Genomic DNA, 16,579 nt, shown 5'->3' with positions numbered 1-16,579 from the left:
CAAACCAGGGAGCTGACAATGATTCTGAAGGGTTTGCGGATCCACAAAGTGTTTCCAAATCCTCCCAGCCACCGCCTAACGCTGACTCCGCTTCTCCGGGACAAACAAGCGCCAAGGACAGCAATGACACTGCGCATGCTCCATATCACAATGCCCGGGGACTGATTGACGGCAGCTCTGGACCAATAGGAAGAGGGGGCGGGGCTGGAGGACCGAGCGGGAGCGGCTGGTCCTCCAACCAATCGGAGTGAATGAGGGGCGGGACCTGAAGCATGCGCAGTGCGGGTAATGGCGACGGACAGACGGACGGTTTTCATGTGGAAGCGAGATCAATACGAGGGAGAGGGCGGCGTGCGGGGAATGATAAATGTGGCGGGTGGGTGGAGAGACTTTGTAAACATGTTGTTCAAACCCAAACCCCGGAAATGAACTTCCCGGTCCCCCCCTTTGTACCAAATGGAGCTGCAGCTTGTAGTGTTAGACCCGGGCTGACTGCCGCCATTGAGGCTGCATGTGGGAGGCCGGCAGGGATTGTGATCTGAGAGTGAAGCCCTGACGTCACAATGGAATGGGTGAGAGTGTGACATCACAATGGAATGGGTGAGAGTGTGACGTCACAATGGAATGGGTGAGGGTGTGACGTCACAATGGAATGGGTGAGGGTGTGACGTCACAATGGAATGGGTGAGGGTGGGACGTCACAATGGAATGCGTGAGGGTTCCAGATGAGCTGAGACTGGGCTGGAGTCGGGTGATGTCACTGACATGTGACCCGGTGGCACAGTGGTTAGTGCAGCTGCCTAACAGCGCCAGGGACCCGGGTTCAATTCCAGCCTCGGGTCGCTGTCTGTGCAGAGTTTCTACATTCCCCCCGTGTCTGTGTGGGTTTCCTCCGGGTGTTCCGGTTTCCTTCCACAGTCCAAAGGGCCCTGGCAGATATATTTAAAATGTTGGTATCCACGGGTGAGGTGCCGGATGATTGGAGGATAGCTCATGTTGTTCCGTTGTTTAAAAAGGCTCAAAAAGTAATGTGGGAAATTATAGGCTGGTAACTTTGATGTCAGCAGCAGATAAATTATTGGAAGGAGTACTAAGAGATAGGATCTGCAAATAGTTGGATAGACAGGGACTTATTAGGGAGAGTCCAGCTTTGTGCGTGGTCGGTCATGTTTAACCAATCTATTCGAGTTTTTCGAGGAGTTTACCAGGAAAGTGGATGAAGGGAAGGCAGTGGATGTTGTCTCCATGAACTTCAGTAACGCCTTTGACAAGGTCCCACATGGGAGGTTAGTTAGGATGGTTCAGTCGCTCGGTATACATGGAGAGGTAGTAAATTGGATTAGACATTGGCTCAATGGACGAAGCCAGAGAGTGGTAGTGGAGGATTGCTTCTCTGATTGGAGGCCTGTGACGAGTGGTGTGCCACATGGATCAGTGCTGGATCCATTGTTGTTTGTCATTGTTGTTTATCAATGATCTGGATGATAATGTGGTAAATTGGATCAGCAAATTTGTTGTTGATACAAAGATTGGACGGGTAGTGTTTAGTGAGGAAGGTTTTCAAAGCTTGCAGAGGGATTTGGACCAGCTAGAAAAATGGGCTGAAAAATGGCAGATGGAGTTTAATGCAGACAAGTGTGAGGTATTGCACTTTGGAAGGACAAACCAAGGTAGAACATACAAGGTAAATGGTAGGACACTGAAGAGTGCAGTAGAACAGAGGGATCTGGGAATACAGATACATAATTCCCTAAAAGTGGCGTCACAGGTAGATAGGGTTGTAAAGAATGCTTTTGGTACATTGGCCTTTATAAATTAAAGTATTGAGTAGAAGAGATGGAATGTTATGATGAGGTTGTATAAGACATTGGTGAGGTTGAATTTAGAGTATTGTGTGCAGTTTTGGTCACCTAATTACAGGAAGGATATTAATAAGGTTGAAAGAGTGCAGAGAAGGTTTACAAGGATATTGCCGGGACTTGAGAAACTGAGTTACAGAGAAAGGTTGAATAGGTTAGGACTTTATTCCCTGGAGCGTAGAAGAATGAGGGGAGATTTGATAGAGGTGTATCAAATTATGATGGGTATAGATAGAGTGACTGCAAGCAGGCTTTTTCCACTGAGGCTAGGGGAGAAAAAAACTAGAGGACATGGGTTAAGGGTGAAGGGGGAAAAGTTTAAAGGGAATATTAGGGAGGGGGCTTCTTCACGCAGAGAGTGGTGGGAGTGTGGAATGAGCTGCCAGATGAAGTGGTGAATGCGGGCTCACTTTTAACATTTAAGATAAACTTGGACAGGTACATGGATGAGAGGGGTGTGGAGGGATATGGTCCAGGTGCGGGTCAGTGGGACGAGGCAGAAAAATGATTCGGCACAGCCAAGAAGGGCCAAAAGGCCTGTTTCTGTGCTGTAATATTCTATGCTTCTATGTGCCGGTTAGAAAGATTGGCCATGATAAATTGCCACTTGCTATCAGGGGGTTAACAGGGAAATATGTGGATAGGGCCTGGATGGGATTGTTGTCGGTGCAGGCTCGATGGGCTGAATGGCCTCCTTCTACACTGTATTTTATTATTCATTATTATTAATTAATTACTATTAATGATTCTATGAATGAAGGTGGTCTTGATGATGATGTGACATGTGGCTGGAAGCTCATCTTGGGATGAACTATTTCACCCTGGTTGTGAACAGCCTGGTTCAGCCTCAGACAGTTGCCAGGAGGAGAGATAAAGTTGTTGGCGAGGGAGTGGAGTTTGTAGTGGGGACTGAACACAATGGGTTCAGTCTTCCCAGTATTTATATGAAATAAATTTCTGTTCTTTCAGTACTGGATGTCAGACAAGTCAGGATGGTGTGTGAGTTGGATAGGAACTTGGAGCTGATGGTGTTCACAGGGTTTGGAAATTCTGTCAAAGTTCCTGTTGAGTTATAGATGTATAAAATCTCTCTCCTCACCTCCGGCCTCTCCTAATTCTCTATGTTTCCACTCAGAGTGTGGAGATGCCGGCGTTGGACTGGGGTAAGCACAGTAAGAAGTCTCACAACACCAGGTTAAAATCCAACAGGTTAATTTGTTAGCATAAGCCACTAGCTTTCGGAGCGCTGCCCCTTCATCAGGTGAGCGGGAGTTCTGTTCACAAACAGGGCACAAAGACACAAACTCAATTTACAGAATAATGGTTGGAATGCGAGTCTTTACAGGAAATCAAGTCATAAAGGTACAGACAATGTGAGTGGAGAGAGGGTTAAGCACAGGTTAAAGAGATGTGTATTGTCTCCAGCCAGGACAGTTAGTGAGACTTTGCAAGCCCAGGCAAGTGGTGGGGGTTACAGATAGTGTGTCATGAACTCAAGATCCTGGTTGAGGCCGTCCTCATGTGTGATTGACAGATCCATGCTCACTGCTTCTTGCCCTGGATGCAGAGAGCTGAAAATTTCCATGCAGGCTGCCAGACAGATAAATGTCTACATTACTGGAGTAGAAATGTGTGGAATATACAGACCGAATTCACTTCATTCCCTTCAGTTGCTGCAAGTCCCCAATTTCCCCCAGAATGAGAAGAGAAATGGAAAGGGGGAAACATTGATTTCCTCCCAGGTGTTGTACAGAGGAGGAAGTTTCACTCTGAAGCTCATTGGTCAACTTCCACATTGTGATGTCACAATGGAGCCCTGCCTGAATCAGCCAATAGGAATCACTCTGCTCCGCGGTGACGTCTCCGGGTTCCAATCGCAGGCCCGGGCGCGCGGACCCGGGAGCCCCGCCCCCACCATTGTTCCCCTCCCCCTACACCACATCGAGCCAAAGTTTCCAGGCAACCGGCTGACGGCTCCGGACAGAGCGAGAAGCCGCTCGGTGAGCTCCCCCTCCCCCCGGCCCAGGACTGCGCATGTGCGGGGGAGAGGGGAAGCTGCACATGTGCTGGGGAGAGCCCACCCTCTGATCTTCATACTGAGGTGTTGACCAATATCTTTAACTTCTTAACCAACTATCTACCACTGTTTGTTGATTGGCCAGACCTCCTGTTCACAGATTCGAGTAAATATTCTCACCAGGTCCTCTGTTGGGGCCCTGCTAAGCAGCTTTAATGGTCCGTGATTGCAGAAACTGAGCAGTCACAGGAATGTGGTCAAGATAGTCATGTCCCATAATGCCTCACATTCAATCTGCAGTCCTTCAATTATAACAGAATATGTGGCTGTATGTAGCTGCCTCAGACATGGTCAACCCCAACACTGCCTTCCTGAACTGCTACAATGCCGAAGGTGTAAGTACACAGTAAGAAGTCTCACAACACCAGGTTAAAGTCCAACAGGTTTATTTGGTAGCAAACGCCACTAGCTTTCGGAGCGCTGCTCCTTCGTCAGGTGAGTGGGAGATCTGATCATAAAAAATCCTGTTTTGTGAACAGAACTCCCACTCACCTGACGAAGGAGCAGCGCTCCGAAAGCAAGTGGCGTTTGCTACCAAATAAACCTGTTGGACTTTAACTTGATGTTGTGAGACTTCTTACTGTGTTTACCCCAGTCGAACGCCAGCATCTCCACATCGTGTAAGTACATCCACAGTGATATTTGGGAAAGATTTCCAGCTACACATTCCAGACTTTCACTGGACTGAAGGTGGATTCCAGATTGATATATTCCATTCAACCACACCCAAGGTGAGTTATTCCAATTCCTTTATTGTCCAGGACAATATATTTACAATATCTTTAAAACAGAAATTAAACATTCCCATTTGATTTCAGGTATTAACATATTCTGTTAGTTTGTTCTTTATTCTCGATGTCAGGCTGGGGTTGGTCCTCTTGGAGCAAAGGAGGTTGAGGTGAGATTTGATAGAGGTGGACAAGATTCTGACAGGTTTAGATAAGGTGGACAAAGAAAAGCTGTTCCCATTAGTTGATGGGACAAGGATGAGGGGGGCACAGATTTAAGGTTTTGGGTCAGAGATGCAGGGGCGGATGTGAGGAAGAATATTTTGATGCAGTGAATGGTAATGACGTGGAACTCGCTGCCTACGAGGGTGGAGGAAGTGGAGACAATAAACAATTACAAAGGAAATTGGATGAGCATTTGGGAAGTTTCAAACAGAAATAGTAACTCTTAACTTCCTCACACCCTGTCACTCTGTGATCCTTGTGAAATTTGAAACCAGGTATTCGCAACAAGACTCAAAGAGCATCAGCCCACTGGAGGCAAAGTCATGAGACCGGCCAGTCCAGCAGAAAGAAACCCTCTGACCCTCCCCATTGACCAACTGTGAGAATGAACAAAATGTCCTGATGTAATTGAGAGCAGAAACAATAACAGCAGAATCCAACCCCTGTGAACTTGTTGGTGCCTCAGCAGCTGTGATGAAATTCTGAACCCTTTTTATACACTCAGCAGGTGAACGGTTTCTCCCCAGTGTAACCTCACTGATGTCTCAACAGGTGGGATCACTGAGTGAATTCCTTCCCACACTGAGAGCAGGTGAACGGTTTCTCCCCAGTGTGAACTCGCTGGTGTCTCCGCAGGTTGGATAACTGACTGAAACCCTTCCCACACTGAGAGCAGGTGAACGGCCTCTCCCCGCTGTGAATGCGCTGATGTGTCCGCAGGACGGATGACTGAGTGAATCTCTTCCCACACTGAGAGCAGGTGAATGGCCTCTCCCCAGTGTGAACTCGCTGGTGTCTCTGCAAGGCGGATGACACAGTGAATCCCTTTCCACACTGAGAGCAGGTGAATGGCCTCTCCCCAGTGTGAACTCGCTGGTGTGTCTGCAGGTCAGATGACCGAGTGAATCCCTTCCCACACTGAGAGCAGATGAATGGCCTCTCCCCAGTGTGAATTCGCTGGTGTGTCCATAGATTGGATAACTGGTTGAATCCCTTCCCACACTGAGGGCAGGTGAACGGCCTCTCCCCAGTGTGAATTCGCTGGTGTCTCTGCAAAGTGGATGACACAGTGAATCCCTTTCCACACTGAGAGCAGGTGAACGGTCTCTCGCCAGTGTGAATTCGCTTGTGTGACTGCAGATGGGGGAACCGAATGAATCCCTCCCCACATTGAGAGCAAATGAATGGCCTCTCCCCAGTGTGGTTGCGCCGATGAGCATCCAGCCGACATGGGGCTCTGTATCTCTTTCCACAGTCCCCACATTTCCATGGTTTCTCCATGGTGCAGGTGTCCTTGCCTCTGCCTTGGGTGGACAATCAGTTGAAGCCTTGTCCACACACAGAACACGTGTACAGTGTCTCACCGCTGTGAATGGTGTGATATTTATTCAGGCTGTGTAACTGGTTAAAGCTCTTCAGTCAGTGCACTGGAACACTCTCACTTGAATGTGGAAGTGTGTTGGTGCTTTTTCAGTCAGATTGATGTTTGAAATCTTTTCAAATCTTCCAGATTCAATGGCCGATGATATTCAGGTCCCAAGGAATATGACTCTGCCAGATCTCGACGTGACGTTCGAGATTTTAGCCTGTGATTCCTCTTTCAATATCCTGTAAAACAAGTTGACACAAGTCATCAGTGTCAGTACAGGATCGAAATTCAGAACAGACAATTCCAGTTTCTGTGGAACATTCTTTCTCTCTCAATCCCCAAAAGCTGTAAATCTCCATCCCACACACTCTCCCTCCATTCTCACTCTGCTGTATCTAATATTCACCCTCCCAATTCTCCTCAAGGTGCTGATTGAGGCTGATTGACAGATCCATGCTCACGGCTTCCTGTCCTGCACACAGAGAGCTGAAAATCTCAATGCAGGCGGCCAGACAGATATATGCCCATATGACTGGACTAAAAATGTGTGGAATATACAGACTGGATTCACGACCTTACCCTTCAGTTGCTGCAAGTCCCCAATTTCCCCCAGAATGAGAAAAGAAATGGAAAGGGGGAAACATTGATTTCCTCCCAGATGTTGCAGAGGCGGAAGGTTTAATCTGAAGCTCATTGGCCAACTTCCGCATTGTGGCGTCACAATAGAGCCCTGCCTGAATCAGCCAATAGGAATCTCGCTGCTCTCCGGTGACGTCACTGCGGTTCCAATGCGCAGGCCCGGCCGTCCCCACCCGATGTTCCCCCTCCTCCAGCCAAGGTTTCCAGGCAACCGGCTGACAGCTCCGGCCAGAGCGAGAAGCCGCTCGGTGATCTCCTCCCGCCGGCCCGGACTGCGCATGTTCAAGGGAGAGGGAAGCTGCGCATGTGCGGGGGAGGTGCCCACCCGCTGACGAAGATACTGAGGTTTTGACCAATGGGAAGAGTTGGAGGACCGCAAGGAGTCTGGTCCTCCAGTCAATCAGAGCTCCCCATTGTCTGAATGCGGAAGTTGGTTGGCCAATGAGCTTCAGACCAAACCTCCTCCTCTGTTCTGTCAGTTTATTTTACTATTTATTGCCAATTTATGTACATCTGTGCTTTAAATCCTTGATGGATACAGCATCACACGAATCCTGTGCCCAATAGCCTTAGCGGGCAGGTTACTCCTGAACTTGACACGCTTAAGAGCAGGAGGTATCGCTTCTCGGCCTTTTGGCGAAGATCAAGTGTAGTATTGACATGCTGTGCTTGGTTGAAGTCATTTGGTTACACTTTAGCTTCAATTGAAGCAGTTTTTAAAAGCGGCATCTCGGAATGCACAATGAATAGTCAGATCCTCGGAGGTACAGAGGATCAGAGGGACCTTGGTGCGTATGTTCATAGATCTCTGAAGACAGTAGGACAGCGACATAAGGTGGTTCAGAAGGCACATGGGATACTTGCCTTCATTAACCGAGGCATTGAATATAAGAGCAGGGAGGTTATAATGGAGCTATACAAAACGCTGGTTGGCCACACTATGGTGGAGTACTGTGTGCAGTTCTGGTTGCCACACTATAGGAAGGATGTAATTGCACTGTAGAAGGTGCAGAGGAAATTTCCCAGGGTGTTGCCTGGGCTGGAGTGTTTCAGCTATCAAGAGAAACTGGATAGGCTGGTGTTGTTTTTCTTGGAGCAGAGAAGGGTGAGAGAGACCTTATTGAGGTGTATAAAATTCTGAGGGGCACAGATGGAGGGGGACAGGAAGGAACTTTTCTCTTTAGTAGAGGGGGCAATAACCAAAGGCATGGATTTAAGTTCAGGGGCAGTAGGTTTATAGGAGATGTGAGGAAAAACCTTTTCACTCAGACGGTGGTGGGAATCTGGAACTCACTGCCTGAAACATTTAAGAAGTATTTAGATGAGCTCTTGAAATGCCATAGCACACAAGGTTACGCACCAAGAGTGGAAAATGGGATTAGAATAGAAAGGTGTTTGATGGTCGGCGCAAACACGATAGGCTGAAGGGCCTCTTTCCATGCTGTCAAACTCTATGACCACCCTCACAGGCAGCAAGTTCAAGACTATCATCAATCACAACCCCCTGTATCTTCACTAACTGAAACAATCCATTTGAAACATTCTTAGTCGAGGAATATCATCATATTTCTGTTCGGCCGGAAGCCTGCATGGAGATTTTCAGCTCTCTGTGTCCAGGACAGGAAGCCGTGAGCATGGATCTGTCAATCAGCCTCAATCAGCACCTTCAGGAGAATTGGGAGGGCGAATATTAGATACAGCAGAGTGAGAATGGAGGGAGAGTGTGTGGGATGAAGATTTACAGCTTTTGGGGAATGAGAGAAGAAAGAATGTTCCATAGAAACTAGAATTGTCTGTTCTGAATTTCTATGCTGTACTGACACTGATTAATTTTTCAAACTCGTTTTACAGGATATCAGAAGGTGAGGATTTACAGACAAAAACTCAAAACAAACATCACGTCAGCATTCAATTTATCGGGACCTGAATATCACTGACCTTTGATTCTAGAAGGTGAAATGTTTCTCTGTTCTTTCTGCTTCAGAAGATTCTCAACATCAGTGTGACTGGAAAAGCACCGAGACACACACACACCCGAGTGAGAGTGTTCCAGTGCACTGAGTGTGGAAAGAGCTTTAACCAGTTACACAGCCTGAAAATACATCGCAGCATTCACAGCGGGGAGAGACTGTACCCGTGTTCTGCGTGAGATTTAACTGATTGTTTAACCTGGAGAGTCACAAGGACACCCGCATCAGGGGAAAACCGTGGAAATGTGGGGACTGTGGAAAGGGATTCAATGTCCCATCAGAGCTGGAAATTCATCGACGCAGTCACACTGGAGAGAGACCATTCAGCTGCTCTGATTGTGGGAAGGGATTCACTCAGTCATCCAGCCTGCAGAGACACCAGCGAGTTCACACCGGGGAGAGACCGTTCACCTGCTCTCAGTGTGGGAAGCGATTCACTCGCATTTCCCACCTGCTGAGTCACAAAGTCACTCACACCAATGAGAGACCCTTTAAATGTACTGACTGTGGGAGTGGATTTAAAAGTCCTCGAGAACTCATGTCCCACCAACGCACTCACACTGAGGAGAGACCATTCTCCTGCTCTGACTGCACAAAGAAGTTTAGAACGTCATTCCACCTGCGGGAACACCAGCGAGTTCATACTGGGGAGAGGCCATTCACCTGCTCTGTGTGTGGGAACGGGTTCACTCAGCTATCCATCCTGCTGAGACACAATCTCATTCACACCAATGAGAGACCCTTTAAATGTTCTGACTGTGGGAGCAGATTCAAAAGCTCACGGGATCTGGTGTCCCACCAGCGCATTCACATTGAGGAGAGACCGTTCACCTGCACTCACTGCACAATGAGATTTAAATGGTCATCTGCACTGCAGACACACCAGCGCGTTCACACTGGGGAGAGGCCGTTCGCCTGCTCTGTGTGTGGGAAGGGATTCACTCGGTCATCCAACCTGCAGAGACACCAACGGATTCACCAATGATTATCGAGTTGGTTTCTGCTGTTATTGCTGCTGTTAATCACATCCAGCACTGAACCACGTTCATTCTGACAGTTGGTGAAGTGGGTTTTCTTTCTGCTGGACTGGCTGGTTTCACCCCTCTGCTTCCAATGAGCTGATGCTCTTTGAGCCTGGGAGAGCACATTTCCAATGAAATAAGAACAAAGAAAATTACAGCACAAGAACAGGCCCTCCAAGCCTGCACTGATCATGCTGCCTGACTTAACTAAAACCCCCTACCCTTCCAGGGACCATATTCCTCTTTTCCCATCCTATTCATGTATTTGTCCAGATGCCCCTTAAAAGTCACTACCGTATCCACTTCCACTACCACCCCCGGCAGCGAGTTCCAGGCACCCACCACCCTCTGTGTAAAAAATCTGCCTTATACATCTCCTTTAAACCTTGCCCCTCGCACCTTAAAGCTGTGACTCTTCCACCCTGGGAAAAAGCGTTTGACTATCCATTCTGTCCATGCCCCTCATAATATTGTAGACTTCTATCAGGTCGCTCCTCAACCTCTGTTGTTCCAGTGAGAACAAACCAAGTTTCTCCAACCTCTCCTCATAGCTAAACAAACAAATAAACAAAATGATCCACAAAATCTGACGAAAGACATTTATTTTATCCTGGATGGTAAATAGTGTTTTTCCTCCACTGCAGGTAGATCTAAAATAAATACAGAAAGAACTGGAAAAACACAGGTCTGGCAGGCATCTGTGGGGAGGGAAACTGAGTTAATGTTTCACGTCCAATGTAACTCTACTTCAGAGCTAGAGGGAGAAATGTGATGGGTTTGATACTGGTGAGAAAGGGGGAGGGTCAGGTCGAACAAAAGGGAAAGTCAGGGATTGGTTAGAGGGCGACGAGATTAAATGTCAAAAATGTCCTGGAACAAAAGGCAAAGGGAGAGGTAATGGTTGTAGTGAAGAAAGAAAGCAGTTTTGTCACTCGATTAATTGTATCCTCAATTACTTGCCCCATTTTCTGTCATTATCAGGAATACAATAGAATAATTTCACACCATCCCTTTATCTGATTCTATACAATCCCTGTACAAATGTTGAGGCTAATCAGAGCTGGAAGGTCTCTCTCGCCAGTACATTTATCTTCACTGCACATTCTTTACATACACAGCAATTAAGCTTTTACATTTGACTGCAAATAAAACTCAATCTTTCATTACAACTACTGACTTATTATTGATTCATTAACTTTAACTCAATTATGGCTCACTACTTATTCACCCATCTGTTACTGACTGGTAGCTAATTGTTACAGTAATCTTTAATTAATACATTTGGTTAATACAAGATACAATGGTTCAAAAATATACTTTGTGAAAGACACAAAGCTTTCTTACTAATCTTGATCAGGTTGAACAATCAGCCTCATTCTTGAGCCAGACTTTAGCAGAATATGATGTCCTCTAGCTTATCAAAATGATTGAAGAATTCCTTAATTGCTTGCTCAGCCGTGTCTAGAGGCTTTTAGCTTTATGATATAAAGTTCTCATCACATGTTCGAGTTTAACATGGCTTCCTTGACCTAGTTATATTTAACTGTTAATACAGATGAAAGTGATCATTTTCATTTCTGAGGCACCCCTACAGTTTCCCACATCATAACAGTGACCACACTTCAAAATAACTTGACCGTAAAACACTTTCCAAGATCTTGTGGTCATGCAAGAAGCTGCAGAAATGTAATTTCCTTTTTAGAAATAGTCCCCAACTTGGATACATCACACCCAGTCCGCTCATGGAGATCATTAATAAAGACTGAGTCTCAATTTTGAGAAACAACCATGTCTTTCACTCCGTTTCCAAATCCCCTGTGAAAATCCAAACACAATATATCGTGAAATTATTTGGTTTAAAACAGAATGAGTTGTTGTGATTTGGAATGCACTGTCTGAAAATGGTGCAGGAAGCAAATTAAACTGGATCTTTCAAAAGGGAACTGGACAGATTCTAAATGAAATATGGGATTAATGGAGGATCTTGTTCAAAGGGATATCATGGGTACAATGGCTGGAATGGCCTCCTTCTCTGCTCTCAGATTCATTAGCATCTGATGAAAGTGGTAAATATCTGGAACCCACTTCCGGCAAAGGGGAGAAGCAGAGATGATGGAATCTTTCCAAAAGGAAATTGGATGGGCAATTGAGGGAAATAAACCGACAGGGGTACGGGGATAGAACGGGGCAATGGTTTGATTCACAGGGAACCAGCATGGACTTAATGGGGCGGATGGCCGCATTCGTGACCCTAATTCTTGACTGATCTAAAGAGAGTATAACCTGATGCATAACCATAAAGCGAATGAAGACAACAGCAAAGGCTGATGGTTAGAAGAGCTAACTCTGTATCAGGCTGAGTACTGTGGGAGGATCAGGCTGAAGGAACTCTGCACTGAGGAATGGACACAGGAGCTCATTGATTGGGGGCAGTCGCTCTGCCTCGAACAGACATTGAGTGAACATAGACCCTTGTGTGTTGTGCTCCTGAGAGAAATGCCACCCCCTGAGAGAGGCATGACTCCCTCAGCCTTTGTGACTAAAAGACAGTGATCCATATGACCATAAGATATCAGGGCAGAATTAGGCCATTTGGCCCATCGAGTCTGCTCTGCCATTCAATCATGGCTGATATGATTCTCATCCCCATTCTCCTGCCTTCCCCCCATAACCTTTGATCCCCTTATTGATCAAGAACCTATCCATCTCTGTCTTAAAGACACTTAATGACCTGGCCTCCACAGCCCTTTGTGGCAATGAGTTTCACATTTGCCACCCTCCTCTCAAGAAATTCCACCTCATCTTTTAAAGGAGCGTCCCTTCACTCTGAGGTGTCCCACTAGTGGAAACATCCTCTCCACGTCCATTCTATCTCGGTCTCTCAGTATTCTGTAAGTTTCAATTAGATCCCCTCTCATCCTTCTGAACTCCATCGACGATAGACCCAGACTCCTCAACTGCTCCTCATATGACAAACCCTTCATTCCTGGGATCATTCCTGTGAACCTCCTCTGGACCCCCTCCAAGGCCAGCACATCCTTCCTTAGGATGGGGCCCAAAACTGCTCACAATATTCCAAATGGGGTCTGACCAGAGCCTGATACCGCCTCAGCAGTACATCACTGCTCTTGTATTCTAGCCCTCTAGAAGTGAATGCTAGCATTGAATTTGCCTTCGTAACTGCCAACTGAACCTGCATGTTAACCTTAAGAGATTCCACAACCAGCACTCCCAAGTCCCTTTCTGCTTGAGATTTCCGAAGCCTTTCACCATTTGGAAAATAGTCTACGCCTCTATTCTTCTGACCAAAGTGCATAACCTCACACTTCCCCACATTATATTCCATCTAGCACTTCTTTGCCCATTTGCCTAGCCTGTCCAAGTCATTCTGCAGCCTCCCAACTTCCTCAACACTACCAGTCCCTCTACATATCTTTGTATCATCCGCAAATTTAGAAAGGGTCAAGACCTTTCAGGTGTCCAGATCACCAACAATCTGCCCTGGTCCCCCCCATGCTGACACTATAGTTAAGAAAGCCCACAAATGCCTCTACTTTCTCAGAAGACTGAGGAAATTTGGCATGTCAGCTATGACTCTCACCAATTTTTACAGATGCACCACAGAAAGCATTCTTTCTGGTTGTATCACAGCTTGATATGGCTCCTGCTCTGCCCAAGGTCACAAGGAACTACAAAAGGTCGTAGTGTAGCCCAATCCATCATGCAAACCAACCTCCCATCCATTGACTCTGTCTACACTTCCCGCTGCCTCGGCAAAGCAGCCAGCATAATTAAGGACCCCACGCACCCCGGACATTCTCTCTTCCACCTTCTTCCATTGGGAAAATGATGCAAAAGCCTGAGGTCACGTACCAACCGACTCAAGAACAGCTTCTTCCCTGCTGCCATCAGACTTTTGAATGGACTAACCTTGCATTAAGTTGCTCTTTCTCTATACCCTAGCTATGACTGTAACACTACATTCTGCACTCTCTCATTTCTTTCTCTGTGTACGGTATGCTTTGTGCGTATAGCGCACAAGAAACAGTACTTTTCACTGTATGCTAATACATGTGACAATAATAAATCAAATCAAAACAAAATCAAATCAAAATAAATTTAGCAATTATGCCCTCATTCCATCTTCCAGATCATTAATGTGTAACAGTGCATGTTCTGTGAATATGTGACTGAAAGCACATCTCAGCCAGCAGACCCCGAGCAGAAGAAGATAAAGGAGATTTGCCAGTGTTGACCTGCAGGAATAACCAAAGCACAAAGAAAGGTCCCCAAGTCTGGGACTCAGAAATATTGGAACAAAAGCCTATCGGCAGGGAGCCTGATCAATTTGCCTTTTTGGTTTGATTTGATTTACTATCGTCACATGTATTAACATACAGTGAAAAGTTTTGTTTCTTGTGCGCTAAACAGACAAAACAAAACATTCATAGAGAAGGAAATGAGAGAGTGCAGAATGTAGTGTTACAGTGATAGCTTGGGTGTAGAGAAAGATCAACTTAATGCAAGGGAAGTCCATTCAAAAGTCTGACAGCAGCAGGGAAAAATCTGTTCTTGAGTCGGTCGGTACGTGACCTCAGACTTTTGTATCTTTTTCCCAATGGAAGAAAGGGGAAGAGAGAATGTCCAGGGTGCGTGGGGTGCTTAATTATGCTGGCTGCTTTGCCGAGGCAGCGGGAAGTGTAGACAGAGTCAATGGATGGGAGGCTGGTTTGCGTGATGTATTGGGCTACATTCACTACCTTTGGTAGTTCCTTGCGGTCTTGGGCAGAGCAGGAGCCGTACCAAGCTGTGATATGGTGCATCTGTAAAAGTTGGCGAGAGTCGCAGCTGACATGCCAAATTTCCTTAGCCTTCTGAGAAAGTAGACGAGTTCCTTGCACTGGGTAGTATTTGAGTCCAAGCTGTGAGTTTTGTGTTTTTTAATCAGTATTTTAGCAAGTGTTGAGTAAAAAGGCAGTTTAAATGGTTTTTGAATGTTCGAAGATAAGTTAAGAAAGGAATAGTTCATTGGTGAACCCTTCAGCATGCAGGTCAGCGGGAGCACCCCCGCACATGCGCAGCTTCCCCTCTCCCTTGGACATGCGCAGTCCCGGGCCGGGGGGAGGGGGAGATCACCGAGCGGCTTCTCGCTCTGGCCGGAGCCGTCAGCCGGTTGCCTGGAAACCTTGGCTCGAGGAGGTGCAGGGGGAGGGGAACAATGGGTGGGGGCGGGTCTCCCGTGTCCGCGTGGCGGAGATCCCACCCCCTGACCTTCATGCTGAGGGGTTGACCAATGGGAAGAATTGGAGGACCGGAAGGACTCTGGTCCTCCAGCCAATCAGAACGCGGGTTTTGTGTGAATGAAGATTGAGCTTCAGACAGACTGAAACTTCCTCTGTGCAACATCTGTGAGTAAAACACTTTCTTTTCTCCCCCTTTCCATTTCTTTTCTCATTCTGGGGGAAATTGGGGACTTGCAGCAACTGAAGGGAAAGGAAATGAATCCAGGGAGGCTGCAGACTCTGGAAAGGTTGGCCCAGGTTTCTCTCTCTCAAACCAGAAAATGATCCATTTCTGCCCACTGTTTGCTGTTAGCCAATTTTCTATCCACGCCAATATGTTATCCCCACAGCATGAATTTTTATTTGCTGCAATAATCTTTAATGTTTCACCTCATCAAATGTCTTCTGGAAATCTAAGTACAGCACATCCACTGATTCCATTTATCCAATTCCCAATGGGGAATTTTAGAAAATTAAACAACACATCAACGATCTCACTCTGTTAAGACCCGAGAATGGAGCCCAGCAGGACCCGAGGACTCATCAGCCCACAGCTCCAACAGTTTGCTGAGGACCACTTCCCTGGTAATTGTGCTTTTTCAGAGTTCATCCCACACTTCTGTTTTCTGATTTCCAGCTGTTTCTGAGTTTTAACTGTATCCTCTATTGTGAAGACCGAGGCAAAATACTTGTTCAATTAATTTCCCAGCTCCTTATTTTTCATTTTTAATTGCTGGACTCACTTTCTATAAGACTCTTAAGAAATGAAGTAGGGCAAGTGAATGAAGTGTCAGTCGGAGAGCACTTTGTGTCCAGTGACCAGAACACTATTAGTTTTTAAATAGTTCTGGAAAAAGATAGGAGTGATCCACAGGTTAAGGCCCTAAACTGGAGCAGGGCCAATGTTGTGGGCATTAGGCAGGATCTAGCAGATGTTGATTATGTGAGTCTGTTTGAAGAGAAAGGAATGACTGGCCAATGCGAAGCTTTTAAAAGTGTGATATCAAGAGTCCAGGAGAAGTATATTCCTGCTCAGATGAAGGGAGAGAATGGTAAACACACAGCCATGGAGCATTAAACTTGCCTCGCAGGGCCTCTCATATCAGCGCAAAGACAGCTGCTTTGTGAGACTGCGAGCAGCACAGACAAGTCAGAGATAAGAGTGTCTTGAGAAGAGGGATTCATTGTGAAGGCTCAGGGACGGTTGATAAGATGTAAGAATTCTATTATTTTAATGAACATTCTTTCCTCTCTAGTTCCCCAAAAGCTGCAAATCTCCATCCCACACACTCTCCCTCCATTCTCACTCTGCTGTATCTAATATTCACCCTCCCAATTCTCCTGAAGGTGCTGATTGCGGCTGATTGACAGATCCATGCTCACTGCTTCCTGTCCAGCAGTCAAAAAA

General features: G+C 46.5%; 1 protein-coding gene across 1 annotated transcript in view; it reads left to right on the top strand.

The window, feature by feature from the left end:
* LOC144481003 (uncharacterized) overlaps positions 1-11,023 on the top strand; it is a 44,831-nt gene extending 33,808 nt beyond the window's left edge. Inside the window, exons 6-7 of the mRNA XM_078200631.1 lie at positions 9,171-9,333; positions 9,502-11,023. Coding sequence (XP_078056757.1) covers positions 9,171-9,333; positions 9,502-9,852 — 514 coding nt within the window. The 3' untranslated portion in view covers positions 9,853-11,023. The remainder of the gene's footprint in view (positions 1-9,170; positions 9,334-9,501) is intronic.
* The last annotated feature ends 5,556 nt before the right edge of the window (positions 11,024-16,579 follow it).

Source organism: Mustelus asterias, chromosome 30 (genome assembly GCF_964213995.1).
Source record: "Mustelus asterias chromosome 30, sMusAst1.hap1.1, whole genome shotgun sequence".
Classification (NCBI taxonomy): Eukaryota; Metazoa; Chordata; class Chondrichthyes; order Carcharhiniformes; family Triakidae; genus Mustelus; species Mustelus asterias.
Note: the sequence above shows the minus strand (reverse complement) of the source record. Positions and strands in the feature narration are given on the sequence as shown.